This window comes from Strix uralensis, chromosome 3, assembly GCF_047716275.1.
Source record: "Strix uralensis isolate ZFMK-TIS-50842 chromosome 3, bStrUra1, whole genome shotgun sequence".
NCBI lineage: Eukaryota > Metazoa > Chordata > Aves > Strigiformes > Strigidae > Strix > Strix uralensis.
Genome location: NC_133974.1, coordinates 62599437 through 62627350, shown reverse-complemented (window position 1 = coordinate 62627350; position 27914 = coordinate 62599437). Strand labels below are relative to the sequence as shown.

The window sequence follows — 27914 nt, the reverse complement described above, 5'->3', positions numbered from 1 at the left end:
TATCCTTTACCTAGAAACCATGCTTGTGGTCACTGTCCTTATTCATTCTGGGAGGTTAGTGCTGAGTTCCAAGCCAAGTGCCACCTTTGCAATGCTCCAGAGTATTGCTCTTTGAAAAGTTCCCTGTCAAGGTTTTAACACCCAAACCTCAGAATCTAGGGTGGTGAAGATGATTAAGGGCATAGAGAATCTTCCATATGAGGAAAGGCTGAGAGAGCTGGTACTGTTCAGCCTGGAGAAGGGTCAGGGGAGAATCTTATCAATGTGTATAAAATACCTGAAGGGAGGGAATGAAAAGGAGCCAGACTTCTCAGTGGTATGCAGTTAAATGACAAAAGGCAATGGGCACAAATTAAAAATATGAAATACCATCTCAAATCATAAAAAATCTTTCTTTTTTACTGTGATGGTGGGTCAAGCACTGGAACAGGTTGCCCAGAGAGGTGGTGGAGTCTCCATCTGTGAAGGTATTAAAAATTCAACAGGATATGATCCTGGGCAAGCTGCTCTGCATGGCCCTAGAGGGGCCCTATGGGTGTTGGACTAGTTGATCTCAAGAAGGTCCCTTCCAACCTCAACCATTTTGTGATTGTGTATAACTTGACTTTCATAAACACTGTTTTTCAGTTTTGTATAATTCCCAGAGCTTCTTGTTCAATTTGTTACTGCTAGGGAAAAAAAAAAGTCAATAAAACACTAAAAAAAAAATCTCATTTCAAGGAAAGAAAAAAAAAAAAGGCACCTTCTGCGGTCTGAGAGCAAGAATATCTGGTCCCCACAGGAAGACCTTAATGCTTATACTGGCGATTGTGCACAACTAGTGATTCCAGTATGTGCACAACTTTAATGAAAGTTTGATGTCTTATTAGTAGCTTATAAAAGAAATGAACAAGTTAAAAATATCCACTGTCCTGAGTTTCAGTCATTGTTTACCTGTATTTTATATAGCCTGCCAAAGAAGATGGTAAAGAAGTGGAAGTAGAGAAAGTTGCAGAGGAAAAGGAAGAAAAACAAGAAAAAGAAAAAAGAGAGACAAAAGAAGTGCAGACAGCTGAAATTAAAACTGAAAACATTCCTCAGAAGTCTCCCAAGAAAATTAAGACTGTGCAGTGTAAAGTGATGCTTCTGGATGGCACGGAATACAGCTGTGACCTAGAGGTAAGGCATCAAGTCTATATAGAGAGCTCTTTTTCTATAGAGAAAAAGAAAATTTGCTTTCATTGCACTGAGAGCTCAACAAATACATTTTTGTATATCTACTGAGCTCATTAGTGTTACATTCACATTGCTATCATTAGGGGCCAGTTAACATTTCATTTTGAAACTCATCTTTAAGACCTTATCAGTTTATCCTGAAAAATGCGCTCTGAGGTACACTAGCAAATAAGATAAAATGCAATATACAAATCCTTTCAATGGTGATTGTTTGACAACTCAAACTTGATATTTTTTTTTTTTTCAAAAGATTAAGGTTTTCCTGAAGGTAGTGTCACATGTACTAATACAGTTGTCTTGAGTTTATTTTTTTTTTTTAAAGTTATCTCAGCTGGAGATCTAAAGTTTAAAAGAAGTTTGCTTCAAAGAAAAATTCTGTTACAGGTATAAAACACATATTTGTATTTAAAGTTATGTTCTAGTTTCAGATTTTCACGGCTGCATGGATTGCTTGTTTACAACTGTAAATCGCTGAGTTAGATACTGTATATATTTTTGTCTGTTAAATCTGACTTAAGATCACTAACAGAAATAGGGAATGTGAGCTAAATGGAAAATAGCTTCTTGGGTTTTATAGCTTTAAAGTTCTTTAAATATATAATATTATAGACACACACACTCTCAGTCTGACCATAGTGTTCAAACAGTAGTTGTTTAATATTTTAGATCAAGATTAAATTATGAAACCTGTAATTACATGAAAGGAGGAAAAAAGTTGCATTCCATATCTTATTTTAGTGAAATAACCTTTGGTTTGATTTATTATGAGAATTTTTAGATGAGTAAGGTAGTAAGTAGATCTTACCAGCAGATTACAACAGGCTAGTACTGTCTCTCGAAAGGTGCCAGTCGCTTCAGTACAAAGGTGTGAGAGGCTGTTCTCTATTAGAGTCATAATCACTTTTACTAGTAGAAGATGCAACACTGCATGACTTCTTCAGGCACACTTTCTAAAGGGTTGGGTGTTGCTTTAACTAGAAACTCCCTATTTCATGCTGGATTGATGGATACCCCAGAAATAAGGTCACTTATTTATTACTGGGATATGGTGCCCCCTTGGAAAGAAGACAGTGTTCCTCATAGAACAGTTTATATTTGGAAACCATACTTCCAGTCAGTCAGTTGTAAGACACATTAAAATTTTCTTAGTTCTATTTGTATTTCCAATAAACTTTGCAAACACTTGATAACCGTGTTGATAGTACCTGAAGACTTTAGCTTTGTATCTCAAAGGTTGTGTAGGTAGTATTTTTGAAAGCTCTTCCAGCTAGTAGCAGTGAAGGCAGATTCTAATAAGGATGCTTGGTTCCCTTGCACAGCTGTATCCCAATTCTAAAAAGCCCTCTGCTCTTCAGCAGTGGCTTTCACAGGACAGGAGCTCTAACCTGTCCTTGGGTTCAATTATTTGCAAACTTCTGGGAAAAAGAGGAATCGAGTGAACTAAACAGCCGGTGAAGTCTGTTTGGCTTTCTGATGCTTCTCTTCTATTTGTTGCTTCCAATTGTAATAATTTCTCTTTGTGAAATATGTCTCATTGCTGTTTGTTCTAGTTATACAAGATGGCTGCAAGGTGAGGAGACATTTCTATGGCCATATAAGCTGCTAGCTGAGAATATAGTAATTTTCATTTATGGGTTCAGTAAGCTAGAGATGTGACCAAGCAACATGAATTGGGACCTGATGGGATACACCCGAGGGGAGGGTGCTGAAGGAGCTGGCTGGGGTGCTCACCAAGCCACTTTCCATCATTTATCATCAGTCCTGGCTGACCGGGGAGGTCCCGACAGATTGAAAACTGGCCAATGTGACGCCCGTCTATAAGAAGGGTCGGAAGGATGATCCAGGAAATTACAGGCCTGTTAGCTTGACGTCAGTGCCTGGGAAGCTGATGGAGCAGCTCATCCAGAGTACCATCACACAGCACATGCAGGACAACCAGATGATCAGGCCCAGTCAGCATGGGTTTATGAAAGGCAGGTCCTGCTTGACAAACCTGATCCCCTTCTATGACAGGGTGACCTGCTTATTGGATGAGGGAAAGGCTGTGGATGTTGTTTACCTTGACTTCAGTAAGGCCTTTGACACCATTTCCCACAGCATTCTCCTGGCGAAACTGGCTGCTCAAGGCTTGGATGATCGCACGCTTTGCTGGGTACAAAACTGGCTGGATGGCCGGGCCCAAAGAGTTGTGGTGAATGGAGTTAAATCCGGTTGGCGGCCGGTCACGAGTGGTGTCCCCCAGGCCTCGGTTTTGGGGCCACTCCTATTTAGCATCTTTATTGATGATCTAGATGAGGGGATCGACTGCACCCTCAGTAAGTTTGCAGATGACACCAAGTTGGGTGGGAGTGTTGATCTGCTCGAGGGTAGGGAGGCTCTGCAGAGAGATCTGGACAGGCTGGAGGGATGGGCTAAGGCCAACTGTAGGAGTTTCAATAAGGCCAAATGCCGGGTGCTGCACTTGGGCCACAACAATCCCCATCAGCGCTACAGGCTTGGGGAGGAGTGGCTGGAGAGCTGCCAGTCAGAGAGGGACCTGGGGGTGTTGATTGACAGCTGGCTGAACATGAGCCAGCAGTGTGCCCAGGTGGCCAAGAAGGCCAATGGTATCCTGGCATGTACCAGAAATAGCGTGGCCATCAGGGACAGGGAAGTGATCTTACCGCTGTACTCGGCACTGGTGAGGCTGCACCTCGATTACTGTGTTCAGTTTTGGGCCCCTCACTACAAAAAGGACATTGAATTACTCGAGCGTGTCCAGAGAAGGGCAACGAAGCTGGTGAAGGGTCTGGAGCACAGGTCTTATGAGGAGTGGCTGAGGGAACTGGGGTTGTTTAGTCTGGAGAAGAGGAGGCTGAGGGGGGAACTCATCGCCCTCTACAACTATCTGAAAGGAGGTTGCAGAGAGCTGGGGATGAGTCTCTTTAACCAAGTAATGAGCGATAGGACAAGAGGTAATGGCCTCAAGCTGCGCCAGGGAAGGTTTAGACTGGATATTAGGAAGCATTTCTTTACAGAACGGGTAGTCAGGCGTTGGAATGGGCTGCCCAGGGAGGTGGTGGAGTCCCCATCCCTGGAGGTGTTTAAGAGTCGGGTTGACATAGCGCTGAGGGATATGGTGTAGTTGAGAACGGTCAGTGTTAGGCTAATGGTTGGACTGGATGATCTTCAAGGTCTTTTCCAACCTAGACAATTCTGTGATTCTGTGATACGATTCGGCATGTTCTGCAAAGTGGTGCCTAATGCGACACCCACAGCAAGTACTCTTTTAATTGTATTAGAACCACAATGCATTGGTAGTTATGTGGAGAATTAATATTTGTTATAGAAGATGATAGGTTTCATCACTAAAGTCAACTCCTCCTTTACATTTCTGGCTTATGCTTTGCACTAGACTATCCATCTCTTTGGAATGGAGGAAGAACAGTTGTTCTGGACTACACTTGTGAATGTAGTTGTTACGTTTTGCGTGACATTGTAACTAACTTATTAGCTGTGGTGCCAAGACTGAGTACCTCAGTTATGAAGACTGGCTAAGATTTGCGCCTTTTCTAAAACCAGACATGTAGATACATCCTTCAGATTGATCTAAGGACAAAACAGTGGCGATGTTATGGCATTTCCTAGACCCAGCTGATTCCTTGAAAATATTCCCACTTTTGTCTAATGTAAATTGTTTGATTTTTGACGTAGTACATGCGTTACAAGTCAGGCGGTAGTGCAGGCTTCTGCTTGAAGCTGTTTTGTCTTCTCTTGTGCTGTTTCACTTTCCAGTGTCCATCAGTCAGTCCCTACACTGTTAGTGGGTTTCATTAGGCTTCCTAGTAGTTCAATTACTTATTGTGTACAAATCCTCTTGTGTACTGCAATATGATACTGGATAGATACTGCTTACCTGTCCTTCAGGATCTTGTGAAACTAATAGTTAGAGAAGACTAAAAAAAGCTACCTGTTTTTAAGACTTTCAGAAGTTTCATCACAACTTAAGTCTTTCATGCATTAGTACAGCTTGCTTCAAACCTGTTCGCTAATAAAACTCTTCCTATCAGCCTAGAAATTCTTATTTGTTATTTATCAGTATGAAATACTCCTTGGAAATGTTTTGTTGAAGTTTGTTGGAATTTTTAAAGTTTGTGTTTTATAATTGTCAGTAATACAAGCTTTCTGAAGCCTCCATTTGTTAAATAATTTCTACTCTTAATGTTAAAACTGAACAATTTCGATGTATGTGTCTTAAAGTACACTATTTTAGCCCTACAGGGATCTTTCCCTGACAGTGTCAAATGTTAGACCACTTCACTGTAAATTAAGTCAACTGTAAAAAGCAATGTGAAGCCTTCATTAATGATAGTTGTCTACTTATTTTTTTATGCTGTGTTTACAGAAGAATTTTTTATCAGAACAAAGCATGAACATGAAAAATATACTACAGAATAATTGGTCTCCAGAACACATTGCATAGGGCTGTGCATACTTATGGTCTAAAGTTGCAGGAATTCTGTCACCTAAAAGTTCTTGAAAAGTATTTTTATTTGTATATTCTTATCAATATATATGGAGAAAAATACATAGAAATTATATATTTAACAAAAATTGACATAGGTGATGTAGTAACCCTGGAGTTTATTTTTCATGTAAATCAGGATGTTTAAGTCTGAGTGGTATCTCTTTAATAATTGAAGGCTCTACAAATAGTATCTTCCTGAGCCTTTTCCCTATCCAAAAATGAGTTAAATGAAGTTGTGGCTTACCACAGATTAAAAAAGATACCATTTTGCATTTCCAGTGGAAAAATTCTATTCTGCAGTATGTTAAGTCTATCATGATTCAATTAAGTTGTTTGACAAGAAATATGTTTTCTGATTATTTGTAATAAATGAGTTTGTTGTAAGAAAAGAAGGAAAAATTAAGGAAGGGGACAAAGTGGAATAGAAACAATCTGTCTTACATGTTCATTTGAATCATTTAGAGGACATGAGCAGTGCTGACCATAATTTTAGAAGTTAATTTATGTTCTCAAATACATGTAGAGCTTTTTATGATCTACTACTGTACCAAAATATTAAAAGTCACAGAAAGCTGCTTCAACTGATAGCTGAAATTTTTAGTTTGTGTTCTCTGCAGTGGATCCTAGTAGATGAACTTCTGATACTGATCTTTTCTTTAGTCTTCCTTTAATATTTAATGTTTGGGTAAACATTGGTTTATTTCTGCTTTACAAAGTAACAGAAATTATATAAGATTTTACAAACAAATAAACAAAAATTCCAGTCTAAGCACCAAGTGCAAAGCCCAGTTTATCTTGGTTGACTTTCTAGTAAATCAGGGTTTAGTTTGGAGCAATTTCCATGGCTGAGACACTCCTGATGCCTCTTTCAGTTTTTACTATGCACTGTAGACCAACTTCATTATATTTTATTTACATTAGAGACACTTCTTTAAATATATATACTTGATAATAAGGAAGTAAAACTGAGAAATACCTTGGTTTTGTTACTGTTATTTTAGACAGCTTTTGGTAGAACCCTGTCTTTTTCTAAGTGCCATCTTAAACCTTCATGATAAATCAGTAATAAAATCTGAGCTAATACACTATTTCTTGGAGTCTTTTCTGTTTGAGTTAAACACATCCCTTTTTTTCTTGTAGAACTGCACCAATTTGTATTCACATAACTTAAAAGGAGTGTGGGGGGAAAAAAAAAAAAAAAAACAACAACAAACAACCAAAATATGACCCAGCAACTTTTAATCTGTTAAATTTTGTCATTGTTCATTCTTATTGCATATCTTTAAGACAATAGCTGGGAAAGGGCATAAAAGGAGATAAAGCCATGATGCAGTGTCAACATATAGATCAATACTGATAGGATTCTCAGCAGTAACTAATTACTGAAACTTTCGGTGTAATCGTAATGTAAGAGGACTTGATATTTGAGTTCAGATATTATATACTTTAGATTCACTAGAATCTTAATAGATAATCTTGAAGTGGATAGTAATGCCTTGTTTATTTTTTTTTTTAAAGACTGATGCACTATTCTCAGTCCATATGTTGTTTTAGTCAGAAAAACTACTTTTCCAGCTTGATCATCATCTTATTAGTAAATAGTTAATGACAAAAGTCTGAAGATACAATTAGGAAATTAATGGAAAAAGGGAGGGTCAGGTTAGGGATCATTTAAACTAGAAGTCTTGTGGGACCTTATGGGATGCACCAAGTGCTGAGTGAGCTGGCTGGTGTTACTGCAAGGCCATTCTAGATCACCTTTGAAAGGTCCCAGCAGTCAGGGTGAGGTTCCTGGGATTTTTGGGGAATAAAGTGTCATTCTTATTTTCAAGAAGGAAGATGTGGGAAATGTCAGGCTGATGAGCCTCACCTCAATCCTTGGGAAGGTTATGGTGCAAATAATCCTTTCCAGAGTTCTCTGGGACAAGAAGGTGTTGGGGAGTGGTCAGCATGGATTTATAAAGAGGAAACAATAACTTCTGCAATGTGGTGACTGGCACTGTGGATATAATCTCAGCTTTAGCAAGGCTTTTGACACCTTCCCATGATTGTACTAGACAAACAGATGACATGTGGCCTAGGTAAGTGGACAATGAGGACCTGAAACTGGCTCAGTGGCTGGGTTCAAAAGGTTGTGTTTAGCAGCCCAAAGTCCAGCTGGAGACTGGTCACTAATGCTGTACTAAAGGCATTGATACCAAGGCAATTAATGACCTGGATAATGGCATGAAGTGCATTCTCAGCAAGTTGTAGATGATGATAAAACTGGGAAGAGTGGCTGTTATATCAGAGGGACCTGGACAGGCTGGAGAAATGGGCAGACAGGAATCTTGTGAAGTTCCACAAAGAGAAATACAAAGTCCTGCACCTGGGGAGAAACAACCCCATGCACAGGCTGGATTGACTGGCTGAAAAGCAGCTTTGCAGAGAAAGAACTGGGGTAGGGTGGGGTGTCTGTCCTAATGGACAAGGTAACCATGGGCCAGCAATGGGCACTTGCAGCAAAGAAGGCCAACAGCTTCCTGGCCTGCAGTAGGAAGAATGTTGGCAGCAGGTCAGGGGAGATGGTTCTTTTGCTCAGTACCTGGAGTGCTGGGTCCAGTTCTCGGCTACCCAGTACAAGAGAGACTTTGACATACTGGAGAGAGTCCAGCAAAGGACTGCAAAACTGATTGGAGGGTTTAAGCATCTGACATACAAGGAGAGACTGACAGGTAGAACTGTTCAGCCTGGAGAGGAGGAGGCTCAGGGAGGCTTTAGCACTGTGTACAAACACCTGACTGGGGGTTGAATAGAGAAGATGGAGCCAGGCTCTTCTCAGTGGTGTCCAATGATAGAATGAGAAAAAATGAGCGCAAATTGAAATACAGGGAATTTCACTGAAACATGAATGTGAGGGTATATCAATCGAGGGTGATCAAACACCAGAACAGATTGCCTAGATAGGTTGTAGAGTCACCACCCTTTGAAATACTCAAAATCTGACTAGACAAGGCCTTGACCAACCTGTTGTGAGCAAGGGCGTGCGGTAGATGAGATGACCTTCAGATGTCCCTTCAAACTTTAAATCATGTACATAATTGTAGCTATATTTCAGCATTGTAGGCGTATAATTCAGGAATTACTCTAAACATGTTAGCTGTGTTAGTAATTTAATTTAGACTATGTAATGCACATTACACACATACTCTATCAATTAAAAACTGATGATAGCATGAATGGTATTAACATACAATTATTATTAAAGAAATAAAACCAATGGCATAGCTGTAAATCTGTGAAGTTGACTAATAATTTAACAATCGCAGTGCCTGTATGCCAACTGCCCCCCAAAACATTGCACTGATCCCTGGTTGACACTACCATCTTGACATTTTGCAAGGAGCTATCTAATGTGCTAGCATAGTAACCCTTCTTCCCATACCTCGTCTTGGTGAACCTACTACCTGTTGTGGGGTGGCATATCATTGAGGTGAAATGACAATTCTGACTTTGAAATATTAATCCTCGTGCCAGCAATACGTAGCTGTGCTCTACAATTTTCACTTTAAAAAGATACCTTTGAAATAATTTGGAGTTTACTGAAAAGGTGCTATTGCTGAAAAAGTGCAAATGGAGAAACAACAGAATTCAGTATAAAAAATTTTTAATATTTTTATGTTAGAATATGAAGGGAAACTGTTTTTTCTCTCTTTTTTTTTTTTTTTAGGTCTTCTTGGGTTCTCAAAATTAATAGTTTTGTGGTCCTTTTAGCAAAATGTTCACTTCTCACTGTTTTCACTTGCAGGAAAAAGCAGTTCCATAAAATCTCATCTGTTTATCACTGTTTTCCAAGTGCCTGTTTTTCTCTAGCTTTTTGAAGTAAGACAATAAAACTCTAAATAATGAACAACTTTCTTAGGCTTGTTCCACACTTGTGCAATTGGAAGACCGCACTTTGAGACTTTATACTGTCTGGGAATACAGATGAGTTCAGGCATAATATCGCTAGCAGTCCCTATTAAACAGCTTCTAAAATAGCAGTGCTCTTTTGTTACTGCTCATTGAATTCCATGATCTAGGCCAGTTGTTTAGTCTGACACCTATCTTTTTATTTCCCTCTATTTTCCTTTATTTTAAAAAGTAATCTTAGTATAGATTCAGGTGCTAGCTGTCTTCCTGTGTCTCAGTTCTGACAGGGTTTTTTTTAACTTTAATTTCCATTCTTTTTTCTGTCCATCTTGTTTTTCTCTTTTCCTGAAAGAACAGAATATCCACTCACAATAGTCTGTGTATTTAGGAAGAAATGCAGTTTCAGTAGACCAGAAACTGTTCTCTAAGCTGCTATCCACGTGATAGATTTCTATCCCGCTTATATTCCCTTTTGCTTTGTGAGCTTAATTTAGTTCTAGGCTTTAAAACACTTGAATATGCTTACTTTTTTATACATGGATTTTGAATTTTGGCTATTGAAAGAATTAAACCTGGTTTCATATCCTATACAAAAAAAAGTGCCTTTTTTTTTTTTCCACCCCCAACCATTGAAGCTGGTTTTGTTCTTTATTTTGCGAAGTGACGTGTTTGGTACAAATTAAATTAGATTAATTTCTCAAACAGTTAACTGGATGGATATAGGAAGAATTTTTTCAAACATTAAAAAAATTGATATTTCAATAAGATGCTAGTGAGCTTTCATAGAATACACAAAATCTTTGGAAAAGAGGTTACAGTTTTTGGTTAAGGTTGGTGTTTAACAAAAGAAATTCATCTAGAATTAGTTTTTAAAGAGTATTATCTCTGAGATTTAGACTAAGCAGCAAAAGCTTTATAGAGGTTGGTCTGGACCAGGCTCTCCATGCTTCAGTAAACATTTTTAGAAATTTAATATTTATCAAGTGGCAATTGGATATCCTAACTTGCTGAAAATTGACTTCAGCTGTATTCCTATATGCTTCAATTCTATAATACGAAGATGAGATAGGTAGAGGGAATAATTTAAGTGAATAGATTAAGTCCTGTAATTATGATATGACTGAAGCTGGTTTGTGTATATTGAGGTATCTGTTTTTTTGTCCTGGTTACCACAGATTTGATTTTGTAATAATAATCCTGATATTGCTCAAGGATCTTCTTGTCTTGGCAGTTAAGAGCAGTGTGATGATATGTGTGGCAGTGACTTCGTTTTTAACTGAGGGAGTGAGGGAGAAGAATTTTCAAGGCAAGACTGAGAAAATTATAATCTTTAGCAAATGTTTATTGGTTACATGAAACAGGCTTACTGTTTTGAGTGAAAGGTACTAATATATAATCCTTGATATGTTTGCATGACCAAACTCAAATGTTACCATTTTATCCTTTAGTGCCTCTCAGTCTAAGTGTTCTGCAGCATCTGTGTTCAAAAACATCAAAAATTATATTTAAATATGTGTATTATCAACATAGTTTAGCTTAAAGGGTTAAGTTTCTTCAAGAATAGCCTTCCCTTAACACTTTTTTTTTTACTGTTTTCCAGAAGTTGCAGTGTAGCTAAATGTTGTGCTTTTAAGCAGTCACAAGTTGCTGCAAGGTCCCACTCACTTCATGTTCTTGATCTATTTAATTGAGATTGGCCTTTCAAATTTGGTACTTCAAATGCTAAATAAATATTTTGATCTCTTTAACTGTCTGTTTCTTTGTAATTTTTTTGACTATTTAATCCAGCTGAAAAAGTTTTGCTCTCCTTTCTTGATTTTTCTTTCTTACAAAAGATGTCAACATGAGAGTCCTCGGGGGAAAAAAGAATCAGGAACAATGTAAGTTTGTATTGCACTGAGAGTTAAGGATATTTTTTAAAGCCCTATCATCCCACTGAATAGCATGTATGTTCATGCATTTTTCTGCTATATTTGAATGGACAACGTTATAGTTTTTCTTTACAAGCGCTAATATATTTTTGAACCGAGAGAAGAGTGAAAGAGAGTTGTTGTTCCCAGAGATTGTGGAAAAGCTATGTTCTCAGCTTAATGATGGGCATTGCTTGTCCCATCATCCTCTGGTAGGGGCGGGGGGGAAGTTGTATTTTAGATTTTATTTTCTTTGAAGGAAATAAAAGTCTGAACCTTACCTTTTTTCCTTCTTTTTCCTTTGAGACAAGCGGTAGTGATCACTCATATTGTTGAGGAAATATACTTCCCAGACCAAAGTTTATGCGTTTCACCAGGTCTGTGGCTCTATCTGATTTCTACACAGCCTTTTATTTCTGTTATTTCATACGTGTACCTGAGTTCATTCCTTCTCTATGCACCTGGTGAGTGTGGAAGAGGAGGTAATAGGACTCTGAAGAGTGTGCACATAATGTGAGAAATGGGGAAGGATGCAAAATAAATTTCCTGCCAACTCCAGGTCTAGTTTACACACAAAACTACTCCAAGCCTCTCTCTCTCTTTTTTTTTTTTTTTTTTTTTTTTGGTGGCACTAGGGACTCAGAAGTTGTCTGAATACATTCTGCATCCTTTTTTAAGATTTCTGTTACAGAGTTTATTGATATCATCACTTGGAGAGAGTAATGAAGAAGTCCAGGAACTCTTTGGAAGTTCTGTCTTCAGACTGTTGTCTGTCATGATCAACTGTGTTGCGTGCTATGTGAGCCTTCCTTATGCTTCTGGTAACACACGCTTCAAGTGGCTGCTGTTGCTTATTCCAACTTTCTCGATTATTACCTATAAATAATGGTGAATTGCAAAAGTTCTCCTTTAGAGATGATGTTTGATGTTGAAGTATTAGACATTCTGAGTGGCTGAGAATGACATGCATCTAAGTTATTTTTCTCTGAGTACTACTTAATTTGGTTTATGCATGAAATATTCAGTTATATGCAGCAGAAATGGTATTTCCATGCAGTTGCTGCTACTTGCACATGGCATCATAGGTAATTGTTTCTCAGAAGCTGACATTTGTTTACTAAGGAAAAAGCTGGCTGCTAGTCTATCCACAGATTAAGAAAGAAGTTGGCTCTTTTTTGAATGGTGTGATTTAGCTCCTTTAGGGTAAGAGTTCTGCACTTAAATAGTAAAAGACAAAACCATATTTTAACACACAGTAGCATTAAACTTGAGGAGGAAATATAGGTTTATCTGCAGATGATTCACATGAATCTTTTTCCCCAGGCATCTTCCTCCCCCATCCCAGCACAATTAGTCAGGTTGACATTCAAGGGCTGGAATAAGAGGCATACAATTTGCTGAGGTGAAAATGCAGTATGTCTTTGACAGTAACCAGTAGACAGGGACAGTAAGAGATTGTGGTGTCTTGCTAGCTCTTCTGGTCTTTGATTTACTTGTTTGTTTGTTTTGCTTTTGTAGTGAAGCAACAGTTGTGAAGAGATGGGATTTGGTTTGATCATGGAATTTCACAAGTGGCACTGTGAAACACCAGTGTAAAATTTTTCCTTTTATACAGGGAAAATGGGAGTGCTCTAGGACCTCTTATCCCTATCCCCTGTAAGCAAGTGTTAATGCTACATTATCATCAGCTGAAAAGGGCAGGGGTAGAAATAGGTTTTACATAAAGGAATTGTATATCATGTCATTCTACTTCCCCCTCCACCACCACCTCCCGGAATCTTCAGAAAGCAGTTGAATTTTGGGAGCAAATATTTATAAGGAAGCCTGAATCTATGTACTATAAAAAAAAAAAAAAAAAAAAAGGAAAACCAGCACAAATTGCAATGCGGTTATAAACGTAGTTATAACAGTACAAAATTTGCATGAATGTGCACTTTGTTCTAACTGGAATTATTTTAGTTTTTTTAAAATGGATTAGGTACATATGCAAACTTAGTTTGTATTATATGCATAAAATTGGGATTTATTACAATTTAAAGTCTAGTTAAAATTAAATTGATGTAACTGCATAACAAGGCATTTTCTCAGAATCTTTGAGTCAAAGCACATTTTGGGGAAAAAAAGTATATCTATATGTGACATGCAGAATGCACTGAGAGATATTTCAGAGTAAACAGAAATTGGTTTCTGTGACAAAAATGTTTCTGAAAGCTAATTCCTGTGTGTGTCTTCTCTCTGATATGTTGTGTCATTTGTTGGTGAATTCCACAGAATAAAAATTGATAGATGCTCAGTTAGAAAAAATAGCTTTAACATGTTGAGATAGCAAGCTTGTATATGAAATCGTTTGTGGGGGAAAGAAAAAGCGGTTCACTCATGGTGAATCAGCGTGTTTTTACTACGATATAGAGACATCTTTGCAAATGACTATAATTTGATGCTGTTCTTTCATAGTTCAGAATTTGTCATCAAATATTGCTGTAGGAGTACAGGTACATTTGTACCCTTCTTGTTTCTTTGCCACTTTTATGTTTTGTATATTGATAATTACTTTAAGTTCTTTTTTGCAGCCACTTAGTGTTGTTTGACAATGGAATTATTTTTTCTGCTTCTTTGCATGTCTTTCCCGTTGCCCAGGGCATGCCTGACATCATTGATGTTTGGCTTCCCACGTATAAAGCACATCTCAGATATTTTTCTTTTCTGGGGGTTACTTTGTAAATTAATTTATCACCTCTGAGAGTAATCTGTTTGTTCTCGTTCCCTTAGAACTCTTTATTTTGCCTTAATAGGTCTTCTGACTGGTGTCAACTTGCCAATTTGAACTTTAAGTCAATAATTCTTTTTCTACTGTTTAAACAGATATTTCAGCTGCTTTTGTGATGATTTCCTTCAGTTTTTTTCACATGTATCTTTGTACTTTTATTATTTTGCTTTTGTCGATGCAAATTTGAAGGATCTGGTTTATAGTCTTCTTGAGTATAGCTTCTCCAAATATGCTTGTCTGAATGTTGGTGTAGATACAATATTTAAGGTACCTCACTATTGCCCAGAAAAGTTCATGACCTGTCAGCATAATGAAGCTAAGCCTTCTACTAGGTGAAACCTATTCCTCAGTTCATTGTAATTTGAAATTCTTACTGTGGTGTTTCATGGTCTTTGATTTTTCCCAGAAATGAACTGTAGTCAATTCTACTATCAGCTTCTCTGCATTGGTATCTTGGACAGCTGATAATATATGTCTCTGTATCTGTAAACAATTACTCTGTATTTTGGCTACTTGGTCTGAGGAATTAAAAACTTTAAGTGGGAGTAGTGTTATGAACTTTGATATCAACCAGTCTTAAAACTTGCTTTATTTTGTTTTTTGGGAACCTGGAAGGTTTCATAAGGAAGCAAAATAACCTCAATTGAAATGTTATATTTAAGCCCTTTAACTTTTAGTCTAAAATGTATAAAGTTTCTCAGGTCCACAGGTTCCATATTAACAAAATAGATTGATGTTCTGTAGCTTTAAAGTAAAAATGTTCAAAATTCTTTAGGAAACTTCTGAAATATGTCACAATATAATATTGTATGGAAGTATTATACTAAAGAAGATGAGTTATGTGTACACAATACGCAATTAATTTATTTAAGAGTTAGAATAGTTTTAAGGTTAGAGATAACATCCACATAGCCTCAGACTCTTCAGAGTAATGTGTGAATGCCTGGAGAGGAGGAAAGAGGAAGAAACTATTGTTTGAATAGTTCTGGAGGAGCATGACTTAAAACAACTTTCACAGGCTGTGAACTGTTAGGAATTTTCAATTACCTTGTATTACTTTCTTTAAAGAGAGTTCAGTTCACTTACAGGGATAATAACATGTAAGTGTATCAGAGAGATTTGTCAAAGTATGTGAGGATGAAAGATATTGAGGGTATTTCCCCAAAATTGTAAACAACTGAATCTTTGTGATTACTTGAAATGACAGAACCATATTAAAATAATAAAATAACTTAGGTTCATGATTCAATGGTGTAATTTTGTGAGATGTAATGGCAGTTGAGTTTTAATAGCTTGAGTGAGCAGACTGTTGGAATATTTGAGATTTAATTTCTAGAAGCAATTTTAACATCTTTTTTAGCACAGTGTAAATAACATAATTTTGACCTACTCCTTTTCTGATAATTGACATGTGGGAGCAGGTGTAAGTTATTAATCTTTTAGAGTGATCTACATGTGCCTCTTGCTTTCATGAGGGGGGAAAAATCAACTTACTTTCTTTTTCCTCTTGTTCTGTGGTTTCATAGGTAATTGAGAGGAAATTTCATCATTAAATTTGGGATTTGCAATAAAGACTTGTTCAGATTTTATGCTTTAAATATAATGTGGGTTTTAGTAGAGGATAACAGTTTAAACAAATAAAAAGAAGTGCTAACTGCATAATGATTACTGGTTAGAAGCAAATGAAGACTCTATTGGGTTTGTTTACTGCATTCAGTCAGTGGTCTAATTAAATATTTATACAAAAGGCATTTAAAGGATGCCAGCATTGACCAGATTTTATGCACGTATGAACAAGTGAGATATATTGGAGTTGACATAGGTTGTACGGTTACTTACAATTTGCTAATACAAAGTAAAAATAAGTTTGCTTAATGTACAATTAAGATCAGTTTTTAACCCTGAGTTAAGAAAAGTCTGAATGAACTTGATACAGAACAGATGTTTAATTGTAGTTGAGTTTTGATATGCAAATCTTTATATCCTGACTGCTCAGATGTGTAAACCAGTGTTTGAATAAATCTAAGTGGTCTGTTTAAAGTATAACATCTTTTTATCTAGAAAAAGAAAAATAAGGATGACATTAAATTTGACACATTTTTAAAATATTGGTTCAGATTCAACAGACAGCACTGAAGGTGATGTTTATGCGTGAAGTCATCTCAAAGCCAAAAGGTGCTCTCTACATCTCTGCAAAGTTCATGCAGAGGAAACCCAAACCCCTTTCATCTCTGGCATCACCACAACCAAATGAATGTATATGGTATAAATGCCCTTATTTACATAGTCTGAATGTTCGTACCAATCTTGGCACAACATACAAAATGACAAGAATAGTACCTTCCTTACTCTTTCAGTACTCAAAATACTAAATCCTGAAAGAAAAGGAGATTTGCCAGGTTTTTAGATGAGATCTGAACATCTTCCCACAAATCGAAATAGGCAAGTAACCCTCAGAAAGGTTAGTCACAAATGAGCTCTGGAAGTTTTACCCCATGGCTGAAGTGAGATTTGTATCCTGTATAAACTCTGCCAACTGCACAGCTTGGTTTCAGCAGGAAAAGGGGATGCCATGGTGATAGCAGCAATGGGCTACTTTTACAGTTTGGAAGAGTCATTGTTTGCCTCACTGTGCTTTGGGTACAGATCCAAAAGTTCTAGGTCTGAAAATGACCAACCTTTCCACCACACCAATGTAACTTTTGCTCACTTGTTTTTTAAAGCCTGTGTTAATTCCATGGTGGTCTGTTGGCACTGTCCATCCCAACCTGTGGCTCTGGTTACATGTTGGCTTTCCTCCAGGCTGTGGCTGCCAAAATCACGCCCCTTACACCCGCAGAAAAGGGTTTATGTCCAGCAAGATCAAGTTCCTGGTACTCCTCACTGCGTGGCAGCGATGGATGTAAACTCTAGTGCGGAAAAAGGGACAGCTAATAAGGGTGGTCTCTGGGCTGCAGGGTTGGTTTCTGGGATGGCCTGACAGAAGAGTAACAACACTAGGTTTGTCCTTGGGAGCTGAGTGGCAGAGGCTGCATTGGGGATGCACAGCAGCTCTGCCCAGTTCATGGCCGCTGTGGCAAGGGATAGGCCCCTGCACCTCCTGGGCACAGGGAGTGCCTCAGGGCCAGCACCCCAAAGGCCTCCCTCCAAAGGATGCTAGGTGGGGGCGCCATCACCCCCACATCACAGGGCCACCATCCAGCAGTGCAGCAGTTGCAATGTCCCCGGGCAGTATAAAGGGGGCATCCTCCCATGTCCTGCTGCCAGCCTGCCTGGCTTCACTGCTGGGACAGAGCTGGCCCAGGGGCAGCCTGAACACATCCTAGAGGGTGTCCCTGAGGACCTGGTGGAACTACTTGGAGTATGCAGCTGAGGGAGGAAGACTGGAGGCTGGACAAGGCTGCTGGAAGTTCTCCTCTGCAAGGCTAGCTCCTGGTATGGCCATGTTCAGAGCTCATCTGATGGACTGAAATCCTGCCTGCCTCAGCCTTTGGGGAACAGATGCCAGCTCCTCAGGAGATAAGAACCACCAACACCTAGAGGTACTATCAGGCCTTTTCAGCTGGATAGCAGTGGCAAGACTAAGGGAATGTTTCTTGAGGAACATTGCAGAGCTTTGCTGTCCTCATCCCCTGCAGAGCCAGGAGCAGCAGCTGTGAGAAATGGGATACATAGATGTTGCAAGGGATCCCAGTGCTTTGGAGCACACATTGGTGTCCTGCCAGGTGTGGGAAAGATTCTTGCCCCCGAGGTCAATCAGGCTGGGGACATTTTGCTGCTCTTGGAAGCACTTGAGATGGCTCCAGGTTGAGAGATATGTGTCATATGTTTGAAAATACCACAGGGTACTGATTCTCATTATTCAAGTTCTTACTCTTCAGGAAGCAGGGACTGCTTGGCCTGTATTCCTGCTTCTACTTTTTGTGGCTTGCCTTTGCCAGACTGCAGGGGATGTTTTTTACCAAGCTAAACTGAAGAATACATCACCCTATTCCTGGCTACACATGTGCATTGTGTGAATGCTGGTGAGCATAGGCTCTTAAACAGATTCAGAAGAATAAAATAAAATCCAGTTTCTACCTGCAACCTTTGTGATATGTGTCCTTGAAAGTGTTTTTGGAGCTGAAAAACCCCTGTCTCTCATCATTATTCAACTATTCTATTCCTTGTGCTCACCATGAGTTATGCTATGTTATGCATATAGTTTTATGCATGACAAGCTCTGACCTACATCTGAGGGGTCCACCCAGCAAAGCAGCTCTCTGCAGTGCAGGTCCCAGGACCATCCAGGAGACAGGGTCAGAGACAGGCACACCTACAACTTTGTTTGGGCATGGACTGTATGTCCCAGGCTGAGCTGAGACATGTCACCTGGGCCCTTAGCAGGAGATGATGTGAGTGTGGGTCCCAGGGGAGTCTGCTCTCAGCCATTGAGGCCTATGAGCACCTCAAGGACCCTGGCAGAAGTAGACTTGTACTACTCATGTGCTCTCCTGTAGTTATTTACAGTTGGTCACTTTGGAGACTTGAGTATTGGCTTAGATGGACCTTTGTTCTGATGGAGTACTTTTGTTCTCTGGCGCTTTTGTTTTATTATGTTTTTCCAAGGGAAAACAGCTCAGGCATTTCTAAAAATGAGTACAAGGAGGAAAAAAAATATCCACAGGGAAATAACAGGTATTGCTCACCTCAAAAAGGCTTGTAACGATTTTGTTCAGGAGCACATCCTGCTTCAGACAGAGGGCTTGACCTTTGAGCCTCGCTAGTGTCAGAGATGTAGGGTTTTGCCATCCTCTGAAAACCTAGCTAAACTGAATGAACACAGAAGACTTTCAAAAACTGTACTTCACACATGTTTTTTTTCAAATTTGTTCAGATGGTTAAATTGTCTCAAGATGATCCACAGCTCTCACCCACATTAGAAGGTTCATGCCTCCTTCCCCCAGAGAGACAGAGCCAGTACCTAGGCTGGAACATAATTACCCATTCAATCCCTTCTACTAATGCAGGTCTAGAAATGGGAAGAAATGTCATCAGAGATTTCCTCAGCATGTACTGGTAGGGAAAGGAGGAGGTAGGAAGAAGAATAGAATATATTTCAGTTGAAAGAGACCTACAATGATCTAGTCCAACTGCCTGACCAATTCAGGGATGACCGAAAGTTAAAACATGTTATTAAGGGCATTGTCCAAATACCTCTTTAAACAGTGACAGGCTCAGGGTATCGACCACCTCTCTAGGAAGTCTGTTCCAGTGTTTGACCACCCTCTCAGTAAAGAAATGCTTCCCAATGTCCACTCTAAATGTCCCCATGCACAGCTTTGGACCATTCCCACACATCCTATCACTGGAACCCAGGGAGAAGAGATCAGCATCTCCCTGTCCACATCCCCTCCTCAGGAAGCCGTAGCGAGCAATGAGGTCACCCCTCAGCTTCCTTCTCTCCAAACTAGACAAGCCCAGAGTCCTCAGCCTCTACTCACAGGACATTCCTTCTAGATCTTCCACCAGCTTTATTGCCCTCCTCTGGATGCATTCAAGGACCTCCACATCCTTCTTAAATTGTGGGGCCCAGAACTGTACTCAAGGTGAGGCTGCACCAACACTGAATACAGTGGGATAATCACCTCTGTTGACCAGCTGGTTATGCTGTGTTGGATGCACCCCAGGATGCAGAGGTTTGCCCTCTTGGCTGCCAGGGCTCACTGCTGACTCACATTGAGCCTGCTGTCAACCAGCACCCCCAGATCCCTTTGTGCAGGGCTGCTCTCCAGCCGCTCCTCTCCCAATTTATACTTGTGCCCAGCATTACTCCATCCCAAGTGCAGGGTCCGGCACTTGGACTTGTTAAATTTCATGCCATTCATGATTGCCTGGTGCTCCAATCTATCTAGGTCTCTGCAAGGCCTCTTGTCCCTCAGGAGAGTCAACAGCACCTCCCAGTTTGGTGTCATCAGCAAACTTGCTAATGATCATTCAACTCCTGAATCCAGATAATTGATAAAAGTATTGAACAGAAGTGGTACCTATGAGGAATATTACTAGTGTTTATATTACATTTGTAGCTGGCAACTCTTTTAGAACCAGACACATCCATTACGTCCTATTCTAATTTCCAACTGCACAGAAATTTCCATTCTGTATGTCTGCTGCAATTGCTTTGCTCTGGTTTGGTGGTCTTGTGAGAAGGAGGTAAAGGACAGAAACCTTATTACCCCTGGTTTTATGAAGTGGTTGTATTACAAGGTGGCATCTGTGGTGTCTAAATACAGACTTGAAATTGGTACTAGAATAACCTTGGTTACATACATTCTTTCTATATTCTCACTTCAAAAAAGGCATAACTTGGGGGCAATACAGAATATTGCTGTTCTGAGTACTGTTGTGTTTTAAACTACTGGCTCTGTGAGCCTGTCCTCACTTCTCAGCCTCTTTGTATAGCTAGGCTGAATATGCTCCCCTTCTTGTGGGAGCTGAGTATAGACTTATGCTTTTACTGCCATTTCAGCATTAGAATCTGGTATAAGGAGATTTCCTTGTTTTCAGTGCTGTTTGCTGTGCTATATACACATACATATGTGTGTGTATATACCTATACATAGATGCATATCTATATGTACATATAAGGTTAGCAATTATATTTTACACATTGGTTGTGACTATCACTTGACACCTCAACCAACTGATAGAAGCCATGATGAAACAGGAAAATTATGACGTAGTGGCTATTACAGAAACATGGTGGGATGTCTCCCATGACTGGAGTGCGCCAGTTGGTGGCTACAAGCTCTTTAGGAGGGACAGGCAAGGAAGGAGAGGCGGTGGGGTGGTGCTCTATGTTAGGGACTGTTATGATTGCCTTGAGCACAAGTGTAGCCAAGACAGGGTAGAGTGTCTTTGCGTTAGAATCAGGGGGAAGGTCAACAGGGCAGATGTTGTAGTAGGAGTCTACTATAGGCCACCCAACCAGGACAGAGAGGTGGATGAAATATTCTGTAGGCACTTAGGAGAAATCTCACAATTGCTTGCCCTTGTTCTTGTGGGAGACTTTAACTTCCAGACATCTGCTGGAAATACAACACAGCAGAGCGGGACCAGTCCCAGAAATTCCTGGAATGTGTGGGAGATAACTTCCTCGCGCAGCTGATGAGAGAACCAACCAGGGAAGGTGCCCTGCTGGACCTCCTCTTTGTGAACAGAGAAGGACTGGTGGATGACAGTTGGAGGCTGACTAGGGCACAGCGATCATGAAATAATAGAGTTCTCTATTCTTAGAGAGGCCAGGAGAGGGGGCAGCAGAACTGACATTCTGGACTTCCAAAGGGCTGACTTTGTCTTGTTTAGGCACCTGCTTGACAGAATCCCTTGGGAGATGGTCCTGAAGGGTATAGGGGTCCAAGAAGGCTAGACACTCTTTAAAAAGGAAGTGTTAATGGCTCAGGAGCAGGTGGTGCCCAGGTGCTGTAAGAGAAGCTGGCACCAGAGAAGGCCACCCTGCTGAACAGGGAGCTTTGGCTGCAACTCAGGGAGAAAAGGAGAGTTTATGGCCTTTGGAAGAAGGGGCTAGCCACTCACAGTGATTACAAAGACGCTGTGAGGCTATGCAGGGCAGAAATCAGGAGGTCTAAAGCCCAGCTATAAATTAATCTGGCTTTAGCAGTCAAGATAACAAGAAATGTTTCTATAAGTATGTCAACAGCAAAAGAAAGACCAGGGAGAGCCTCTATCCCCTGCTAGACGCAGGAGGAAACATGGCAATGAGTGATGAGGAAAAGGCTGAGGTGCTTAATGCCTTCTTTGCCTGAGTCTTTAATAACAAGACTAATTGTACTGAGGGAATCCAGCCTCCTCAGCCAGAAGACAGAGACTGGGACAATGACCCCCCCACATTCCAGGAGGAGACAGTCAGTGACCTACTGCATCACGTGGACACACACAAGTCTATGGGACCTGATGGGATACACCCGAGGGTGCTGAAGGAGCTGGCTGGGGTGCTCGCCAAGCCGCTTTCCATCATTTACCAGCAGTCCTGGCTGACCGGGGAGGTCCCGACAGATTGGAAACTGGCCAGTGTGACGCCCATCTATAAGAAGGGTCAGAAGGATGATCTGGGAAATTACAGGCCTGTCAGGCAGATCCTGCTTGTCAAACCTGATCTCCTTCTATGACAGGGTGACCTGCTTATTGGATGAGGGAAAGGCTGTGGATGTTGTTTACCTTGACTTCAGTAAGGCCTTTGACACCATTTCCCACAGCATTCTCCTGGCAAAAGTGGCTGCTCGAGGCTTGGATGATCGCACGCTTTGCTGGGTACAAAACTGGCTGGATGGCCGGGCCCAAAGAGTTGTGGTGAATGGAGTTAAATCCGGTTGGTGGCCGGTCACGAGTGGTGTCCCCCAGGCCTCGGTTTTGGGGCCACTCCTGTTTAACATCTTTATTGATGATCTAGATGAGGGGATCGAATGCACCCTCAGTAAGTTTGCAGATGACACCAAGTTGGGTGGGAGTGTTGATCTGCTCGAGTGTAGAGAGGCTCTGCAGAGAGATCTGGACAGGCTGGAGCGATGGGCTAAGGCCAGCTGTAGGAGTTTCAATAAGGCCAAATGCCGGGTGCTGCACTTGGGCCACAACAACCCCCATCAGCGCTACAGGCTTGGGGAGGAGTGGCTGGAGAGCTGCCAGTCAGAGAGGGACCTGGGGGTGTTGATTGACAGCCGGCTGAACATGAGCCAGCAGTGTGCCCAGGTGGCCAAGAAGGCCAGTGGTATCCTGGCTTGCATCAGAAATAGCGTGGCCATCAGGGACAGGGAAGTGATCTTACCCCTGTACTCGGCACTGGTGAGGCCGCACCTCAACTACTGTGTTCAGTTTTGGGCCCCTCACTACAAAAAGGACATTGAATTACTCGAGCGTGTCCAGAGAAGGGCAACGAAGCTGGTGAAGGGTCTGGAGCACAGGTCTTATGAGGAGTGGCTGAGGGAACTGGGGTTGTTTGGTCTGGAGAAGAGGAGGCTGAGGGGAGACCTCATCGCCCTCTACAACTATCTGAAATGAGGTTGCAGAGAGCTGGGGATGAGTCTCTTTAACCAAGTAATGAGCGATAGGACAAGAGGTAATGGCCTCAAGTTGCGCCAGGGAAGGTTTAGACTATGTATTAGGAAGCATTTCTTTACAGAACGGGTTGTTAGGCGTTGGAATGGGCTGCCCAGGGAGGTGGTGGAGTCCCCATCCCTGGAGGTATTTAAGAGTTGGGTTGACATAGCGCTGAGGGATATGGTGTAGTTGAGAACGGTCAGTGTTAGGTTAATGATTGGACTAGATGATCTTCAAGGTATTTTCCAACCTTGATGATTCTGTGATTCTGTAAAAAAAAAATAGAATCCAGTTTAAAGAGTAACATTAAACTGAGCAAACCATGATGCTGCCTTCTTGGAGTCCCCTGCTCTTCTATTAAAAAGTTTCTAACTTCTGAAATGACTGGATCACAACAGCTGTCCTCTCTATGTAACTTCAGTTCTTGTTTAGAGACACTTTCCTAGGAGCATGGGGTTTTCCAGAAAAATCATATGTTATCATATAATTTAAATTGTGTAGTAATGCTTCTCCCCAATGGGATTACAAAGAAATTGCACTTGACAAGTTTGGTTTTGCAAATTAAATACTTTTGCAGATTGTTAAAACTATATCACAATATTTAAAAAAAAAATTAAAGGACTAGGAGTCTTAATTTTACGAGTAGGATTTTATAATGCAAACTGTTGCTAATACTGAGAGGCTGCTTACGCTTTTGAATCCACAATAGAGCTCTATAAATATCACTTTCTGATGCTAAAACTTCTTTGTATCGTGCTGCTGTCTAGAATGTAGACTAACATAACTTGGCCTTCACGGCATGGTGGTGTTTTTCCTTATGTGGAAGAGCAATAAATGTACAAGAAGATCTTTAAAGATACAGTGGATATTGCCAGTGTATCCGAGTTCTGTGTTGACTATAACTTCCTAAGAAGAAACTGTGCAGTATTTTACTGTTACACTTGCAACATATTTCCTGTAAATTTGGGTGCTTTATGTTTCTGTATGTCAAAGACTTGGTAGTAACTGTGGGTTTTAGTTTATGAGCTGTATAAAAAACTACATAATTAGCAACTGATTCCAGATATGGATTGAAGGATAGCATATATTTCTTCTTCACTAATCTGTAGATTTCCTTTACTGAAATATGTACACCTGAAATCTGCCTTTGCAAGGTGTGATCACTGACATGCACAATGATCTAGGGAGAAAAATGGTATCTATTGTATGCATCTAAGCAGGCTAAGATTCTTCAGACCCTCTCTTGGTTATACTTTTCCCGCTTTCGATTTAGCTTTCTATCTTTCAACCTCTTTTCTACATTGCTGATATTTTTATTAGGCTGAAGGTAAGGTTGTCAAGAAAACTAAGTGATTACTTCAGACTCTTAGGGGAAATAGTCATCTGTCTTTCTGAAGAGTAAAATTTTTGAAAGTACCAAACAGACTTAAGATTTCCAGTTTTCTATTTCAAAAGTGACTCTGACTTCTAAGTTCTACTGCCTGATTGTGATGCTTGTGCTATGTGCTCATTTTATAAGTTTGTTTCTTTGCAATTTTTCTAATCTTCGTGACTGTAGTGTCTGCTGAACAATGCGATCTTGAATAAATAAAGCTTTGGATTCTTGGGGAATAAAACAACAATGCTTTCACTATTTGCTCAGTGCATACCTTCTTTTCTCCCCCCTCCCTCTCCTCCCAGCCTTAATGTTTTGTGCTGTGGAGCTGAGCTGCGGGCAAGTGCCAAGCTGGGGCATATTGTGAGCGCTCTGCCACTGTCTGCAGGAGACAATGGCTGCAGTGTCACCAGGGCCTACACAGGGGCAGTTGATGGCGTTTCTGTGGAATTGCAGTGGTGTGTGGCATCTACTGAAATCTGTAGGATAAGCAAATGCAAAAATTCCTTTAAGCTGCCAGGCCTCTGAAAATGCCATGTTGTGGCCTCATTGGTAAATGCCACAAATAGCAGAACTGTCATGAAGGAGTTGGTTCAAACAAGGAAACTGCATGCCATTCATGTTCAAATTTTAACTGTGGAAAGAAATTCTCATCTTCCCCACCACTGAGTATGTGTTGTGAGCTCTCTGCTCTTAAACTTTGTCTCCTCAGCTGCCATCTCTAGTACAACAAATCTTTTCCCTAAAACCTGGCACACAGAAGCAGGGCCTGGGCCTGCTTTTCATTGCCAGCACTAGGGAGATACATTTACGTTCCCGGTTCCAGATACAAGAACAACAGATAAAACTTCAGGACTAATTGCCATTTGCTTAAGCCATAATAATGCTGAGCTACAGCAAACAGCCTTTTTAAGAGTGTGTTAGAATGATCAGTCTTCAATTACTATTACAGAGTAACAGACTACAATATTGAAACTAACCTCAAATAAAAATGTGATCCGTTGTTTTTCTTCTTTGTTACTGACTTCCACAAATACTACTTTTAGGAAAAATAAACTTCTTTAAGACTGGTTTTAATTTTGAGTAACTAATGGATTTGTTGGGTGCTGAGAGAGTTCATAAATCTACAGATAGAAGGCAGTCCTCTTTTCCTATTTTCTGCCCCTCAAAACTTCTGCAGTATAGACAGCTAGACATGTTGCTTATGTTCTGCTTACACTTGCATGCTACTTCTACTGGTCTGATCACCGACTTCTAGTGGTCTGTTCTTTTTGTCTCTTGAAAATGATAATTTGCTTTATTTTTCTTGGGAGTTCATATCATGATTCATAAAAGTCATTGCGATGTATGCCAAAATGCTAGAAATACAGAAGTTAACAGAAATTAACACTGTAGAATGTATATTAATTTTTAGAAGGTAATAATATAGAAAAAGTTGGCTCACATGAAGAAGTCTTCCATTATTTTAAAAATAAAGATCCAGAAAAACTAAGAACTATTTAGTGACACAATGTTGTTTTGAACAATGGTTCAAAATATTTAAATGAATTTAGGTACTGAATTTTCCTTATGCATTCAAGTCAATTTTTTGATGAACTGAAAAAAATTGAAATGTCTTTATTTTTGTCAGTGACATGTATAGCTTTCAAAATATGTTGAACAGTGTATCATAAGAAAGCTACAGCTTTGTAATCAATTTTATTGATATTTTAAATTTTCTTGACTGATACAATTGAATAACAATACCTGTAATTAAGGATTTTACTGATTTGCTGATAGTACTTTTCTCTTTTTTCCTTTTTTTTTTTTTTTTATTTTTTCAGAAAAGAGCAAAAGGCCAAGTGCTGTTTGACAAAGTGTGTGAACATCTTAATTTACTGGAAAAGGACTATTTTGGGCTGTTGTTTTATGAGAATTCAGAACAGAAGGTAAGCCTGTATGAAGGTTTTTGTTTGTTTCTTTTTCTGCATTGCTACTGACTTCAATAGTTTAGTGAGGTATATTGTATTAAATGTATTACAAACATTTGAGTCACCTGTTGCAAAATATCAATTCTAGTCTGCCGTAAACTTGCAATATGTGCGAGATACTGATGTGTATGTTGATGCCTAACAAAGTGCCCATTTATATTTAGAGTAGGGGAATATTTAGAATATCTGCATTTTTGAGAAAACTGATTGAGTAATTGCTAGGCTGTATAGTAAAACAGTAAAATAGTATAGTAGAACAGTATGCCATCCCTGCAAGTGAAGATAAGAAATTTTAACTAATGTCTTTGCCTTAACAGTCTGACAACTCCCCAAATTTCTGAAAACTTTATCATTATTTACATTTTCTTTAAAAACAATCAAACAAAACTTTGGATGATAAATAATAAAAACAAATTAATCTTCTACCTGACTTTCCAATAATTTCGCTGCCTTTTCTCAGTATGTTCAATAATGTATGTTCAATTTCAGTATGTTCCTTTGAAGAGGAACACAAAGGAAATCTTGCCTCTAAGTCTATAACTATTAGACCTTTGAATTCCTTTGTAAAGATGAGGCTGGAGCTAGCCCATCACCAGTACTGGATGCTAATTTTACAAATGAATGGTGTTTTGATATGACTACATTCAAAAGGATCTCTTAAATACCATTTGGTAACTTATTTTCAGTCGTCTTTTCCACTTGCTTACATGTTGGATGCTCGAGCACATCTATATTGCTGAGCTGAGAAAAATCTTAAATCAGTGTGTGGCATGCGTTCCACTAATTACCAAAAGCCAATTTAGCTTTTCCCAGCATTTGAACATTTACAGTTAGTTATGGGCCAGCTGTTGCTTTGTCCATGAGCTAAAGATATACCTGCAGTCATCTTTTCCTTCATAAAGAAAACAGACAAATTACAATTACAAATTGAAGTGGAAAAATTGTATTTCTTTTTTATCTCTCTATTTGTAGCAGGAAACACCATTACATGAGTACTATACTTAGTCTAGAAGCTTTTGGGTTTTTTTCTGTCATCTTTCTCATCCCACTGTTGTGTTTGAAATGAAGTCTAATCTAGTGGTCTGAATAAATCTGAATTTCTGACTACTTCCATTCAAATATAGTTGTTTTCTAGAGTTATTTGCTTTGCTGCGAGGCTTTCTGTGAAGCCCTGAGCAAAATACTC

General features: G+C 39.7%; 1 protein-coding gene across 17 annotated transcripts in view; it reads left to right on the top strand.

Annotated features, from left to right (window-relative positions):
• The window catches only part of EPB41L2 (erythrocyte membrane protein band 4.1 like 2), a 131119-nt gene that overhangs the window by 49455 nt on the left and 53750 nt on the right, over positions 1 to 27914 (top strand). For all 17 annotated transcript variants that reach the window (XM_074862505.1, XM_074862498.1, XM_074862504.1 and 14 more), the window contains exons 4-5: positions 949 to 1158; positions 26582 to 26686. In XM_074862505.1, coding sequence (XP_074718606.1) covers positions 949 to 1158; positions 26582 to 26686 — 315 coding nt within the window. The remainder of the gene's footprint in view (positions 1 to 948; positions 1159 to 26581; positions 26687 to 27914) is intronic.